We start from the raw sequence: 4,476 nt of genomic DNA, 5'->3' as shown, positions 1-4,476 counted from the left end.
GAGGGTGGTGTTTCTGTAGTTGAGGGGATCTTAATAGTCTGCACACTTGGGAGTGGCAGCAAACTGGTACCTGTGTAAGAACGCTGTAAAAAAAATGGTTGGAGAAGCGAGTAGTCTTGGGGTAATGGTCCTGAATGACTCAGGAGTAAGGAATAGGAAGGAAAGTAGGAGTAGGAGAAAAGAATTGGCCCTGATTCCCCACCAAAGACCACACTCATTACTCCTTGGAAAAGGAAATAACTTGCCCTCAGCACTCCCCAGATAAAGAGAAGTCAACAACAAAAAGATTTCTCAGTTTATTTTCATATATACATTATCACCCCAGGGAGCCAGCTTCACTTCAGGACTCCCAAGCTCCCTTCACCCAGCCAACACCTAAAACCTACATAGGAGACTGGGTCCTGAATAAATAATGCCCAGGATGCATATCCCAACCCTGCAGGTTATAATAATTCATTTAGCAAAAACAGAGGGCTAGAGGTCAGTGCCCATGACACATCCTTGCCCCTTTGTAAACATTGACAACCAGACTACTAAAGCCTGGGGAAAGTGTGCAAACATGAGGGTACCACACTGTGCCCAGAGGGCCAGGGAACACAGCTGGCACCCATACCCGTAAAGTCCTGAGGGCCTGCCCCTGCTGGAGCCTGGCAAGTGGAAGGGGCAGAATCAAGGCTGCTACTCTGTGTCCGATGGTTCACATGAGACAGCAACGGCGCTCTTGCCCATAGGAATTCTCCACCCTGGCAATCTCCTGAATGACTTTAGTGAAGATGCCTTGAGTCAGCTGCAAGAGATAGGAATTCAAGGCAAAAAAGTTAGTGCCAATACCACCTAGCTCCAAGATGAATACCTCCTCCCGCACCATCCCCACCACCAAGCAGTGCCATAGAAAAAGTGCTACCCACCCACCCATTCCAAATCTTCAGGCCCAGCACCTGATTCTCTCGAGCAGATGACTCCATAAATGTCGCACCCCAGGACTCTGCCAGCTTCTTCCCTTCAATTGCCTGGACCTCCCTACAAGCCAAGTTGGGATGTGAAAATGGAGGATAGCAATGCTCCCATGTTGTCTGCAAAATCTTCATAGGATCTAGACTTCCTCTAACCCATTCCACTTCCAAGGGTTTGGGAGAAGGCTGGGGAAGGAGAATATATATGAAAACAAAGGAGTCTAGTACTGAGGCTTGAGATATAAAATTACAGATTTTTTCAACAGCAGGGTTATCTTGTCTTAACCTTAAAGTTAGAAATGAAGAGATGAAATGACTTGTTCGAGTCAGTGGCAGAGCTAGGACTAGAGCCTGATGCATTCCCAGTCCAGCCTACTTTCCTTTGCCCTGAGCTGCAGAGATTTCCGTACCTGTCTGGAGAGAGATCTGCCTTGTTCCCCACGAGCACCACTGGCAGCCTGTGAGGAGATAGCAGTTAACTACAGGATCCCCTCCCGGTCCCCGTGGATCCCAACCTCCTTCATGTCAGGCCTGGAAACTTCCCATCAGACCAGAAGAATCTATGTCTTGGCTGCCTCCCTAACTTAGACCAGTACTCCTTTCTGTTCTGTCTCATCCCCCTGTGTCCATACTATGTCTATCCCCAGGGCCACTTACCGGGTTTTCCCATGGCTTTCATGTAGTTTTTGGTATAGACTCTCAATGACTTGGAAGCTTCAAACACAAGAAATGGAGCTATAACCTTATTCTGTAACAGTCCTCAGATCCTCTCAAGTACCCCACTCAAAACCTTGGGCACTTACCTATGCAGAGAGGTGACAGAATACACAAGCACATAACCATGGACCCCAATGATGAATGAATAGGGCAGAATGCTGTATTCATCCTGACAAGAAATAGAAACATCGGTACCTATATCCACAACATTCAGATGGCAAAGTCTGGTAGGCTGCATCCTGGGGACCCTCCCTGGGGCACTCCCTACTCTTTACTTCTATTCAAAAAGCATTTACAAAGTAGCTACAATAATCGCTATACACTACCAGCTGTTAAAATGCTTTTCTTTTCATAGTACTTTACAGATAAACGACAGAGGCTACCAGACTTCATCTCCCAGAACTGAACTGCCATGTTTAGATCCCCTACCCCAAACTGGTACCTGCCCTGCTGTGTCCACCAGGTGTAGGTGAAACTCATCTTTGCCAAGAGTCACTATCTTGCTGTAGGCTGAAAAGAAAAGAAAACTTGACTGTGAAGTGCCTTAAAGGGCTAGCTATGTGTGCCCTCATACATTCTTAGCCCTGCAGGTGACACAGATGGACCAGGTCCATGGAGCTCTCCAGCAAACTGAAGAGACAACATTAGGGTTCTTATTGTCTATATCCACAGCATTCTGGATTCAACATCTTGCAAAATGTACACTCTAGCTTCACTCATAGAACAGGATTGCTAGAGATAAGATTTAATGTCCTATTAAATCAGCCCCTTGGTACCAGGAAAATGTTGAATTATGGCTTTGGGTGGGGCACCCAAGCCTTCCCTGCCCCACCCTAGGGTAGACGTCCACTTACTATTCTCCACTGTAGGATCATAGCCTTCCAGGAACTCGCCCTCCACAAACTGATGTGCCAAAGATGTCTTCCCTGTGGGAAGCAGTGGTAGTTGTATCCAAATCAACCATCCACATTCACATCTGTCCTTACCGGCTGTGGCCCAGAACTAAAGGGGACCCCAAATTGGTCCCCTAGCCTGTGAGTGCCCCATACAAAGCTTTTTCTTAGCCTATCCTCACCCTCTTTTCGCCCTAGGTCTCGGCATCTCGGCCACCGGATGCATTCAGTTGCGCCGCAGGAAGCCTTTCCTGCCGCCTTTCCCCACCCCACGCCTGGAAAGATCCGGGATTCCCTAAAATGAAGTCTGTCCAGCACTCGGACACCTGCGATTTGCCCCACGCAGAACGCGCCCCCATCATCAAATCCTGACGCCACCCCCACCCCCCAGAGTAATGCAGCCAAGTAATGAACCCCACTCTGGTGTTCTTGCAGCCAAGCCCACATTAACTCCTATGTGCTCCCGCTCCCTGCAGCCCTCAATACACTACGACTACCCCAGCTTTTCCTCCTCCATCCTCTGAACCCTCGCTCTACAATCTCGTTCTAACGATACCACCATTCCTCCCACGGTCGCGTTCCCGCGACAGCGCGCCTCCTCTGGCCACAAAGTCGTGGTGCGTCCGTGTTTTTCCCAAGGCGGAGACTCACCTACGGAGCGGTATCCGAGGATGACCACCTTCCTGTAGCGAACTAGCGGCATGGCAGGCGCCGGCCCCGAAGGGCTTGCAGAACTGCGGGCTGACAGAGCCCTAAGAAGAGAAGGTCAGAATGTAGGCAAGCGAGGCAAAGCACCAGAATATCTCTCACTCCGAAGCTGCCAGGGGTAGAATAGAGGGAAACCAAAACAAGCACCGCGCCCGGAGCTGACCACGTGATCACAACACAGCAAGACTAACGCGAGGGAGCCGGGCGCCTGGGGATCTACAGTGCCGCGCCGCTCCGGGCTCCGCCCCCCAGGCGGCTTGCCATTGGTCCATTAGAAAGGATAAAGGCGGGGCCGCCAGTAGGAGGGAAGGGTGGGCCTCACGTGGAGCGGGAGAACGAGGAGCTGCGCGTGCGCAGACTAGAGCCGGTTCATTCATAAAGAAACAGAAAGGAACCCGGGGTCCTAGAGGTGTTTGCGCTTTTGCAACCTAGCAGAAGTGGCTGAGAGGAATCGTATAGATGGAAAATACCTGTTGTGGCTAGGCTGGAATTTCTGGTGAAAAGATTCTAGCGCTTCTTTTTGCAAGGTCTCTGAGGTCCTTGGATAGGAAAAAAGGCCAAAGTTCCAATATACTCGCTCCTGCTTCTCCCAGCCTTCAGCCCCACGTCTTTCATTGTCAGGTTTTTCCAGTCTTCCAAGATCTAACTTCGGAATTACAATTCTTATTCTTGAGGAAATGTTAGAATTTGTGGCGAGGTCATCTGACGTTTTGTTTTCATCATGATCATAATCAGTGCAGTCATTTATTCAACAAATATTTATTGAGCATATATGTTCCAGGCATTGCTCTAGCTTTGGAGATAGAACAATGAACATGACAGACAAGGTCTCTGCCTTCAGGAAACTTAAAACCTAGCTAGGAAGAAACAAACATATATACGAGGAAATATTAGTATCAAGCGCTATAAAAGGCAGTGTGATAAGACATGACCGCTTTAGATTAGTGACACTATCTCTCAGAAAGCCCCACTGAAACAAGTTTGAATGACAAGAAGCCAGTTAGCACAAGATTTTAACAGAAGAATCCATCAGCGTTAAAATGGAAATAAATTTTTAAATTCCAGAAGAGACAGAGAATGCCAGTTAGCCTGAAGCAGATGAAGACTAAGAGGATGGGAGGGGCCAGGTCATGTAAGGGAATTTCGTTTAATTCTAAGTACCTAGAATGTTGAGGATGCTTAAATTGGGGCATGATGTAATCTGA

At 48.5% G+C, this 4,476-nt stretch overlaps 1 protein-coding gene across 2 annotated transcripts; it reads right to left on the bottom strand.

The window, feature by feature from the left end:
• Positions 1-283: 283 nt before the first annotated feature.
• RHEBL1 (RHEB like 1) lies at positions 284-3,491 on the bottom strand. 2 transcript variants are annotated; one of them, XM_073214225.1, is made up of 8 exons: positions 3,215-3,491; positions 2,525-2,596; positions 2,113-2,180; positions 1,757-1,839; positions 1,611-1,667; positions 1,364-1,411; positions 909-1,020; positions 284-787 (listed from the first exon to the last, which is right to left on the bottom strand). In XM_073214225.1, exons 1-8 carry the CDS (start codon positions 3,264-3,266, stop codon positions 698-700), a joined length of 582 nt encoding a protein of 193 aa, XP_073070326.1. In that variant the 5' UTR covers positions 3,267-3,491; the 3' UTR covers positions 284-697. The 2 variants fall into 2 exon arrangements, with proteins under 2 accessions (XP_073070326.1, XP_017495293.1); XM_017639804.3 differs by having other exon boundaries at positions 939-1,020.
• Positions 3,492-4,476: the final 985 nt, after the last annotated feature.

The sequence above is a fragment of the Manis javanica genome, chromosome 10 (genome assembly GCF_040802235.1).
Source record: "Manis javanica isolate MJ-LG chromosome 10, MJ_LKY, whole genome shotgun sequence".
Classification (NCBI taxonomy): Eukaryota; Metazoa; Chordata; class Mammalia; order Pholidota; family Manidae; genus Manis; species Manis javanica.
Note: the sequence above shows the minus strand (reverse complement) of the source record. Positions and strands in the feature narration are given on the sequence as shown.

Bases quoted from the DNA above. Each gene is read 5' to 3' on its own strand.
- RHEBL1 (XM_073214225.1), bottom strand. From the start codon at position 3,266: ATGCCGCTAGTTCGCTACAGGAAGGTGGTCATCCTCGGATACCGCTCC. The intron at 2,181-2,524 runs GTAAGTGGACGT...TTTTCTTTTCAG, and splicing joins TGATCCTACAGTGGAGAATA to CCTACAGCAAGATAGTGACT. The intron at 1,668-1,756 runs GTAAGTGCCCAA...TTGTGTTTGAAG, and splicing joins TCTGTCACCTCTCTGCATAG to CTTCCAAGTCATTGAGAGTC.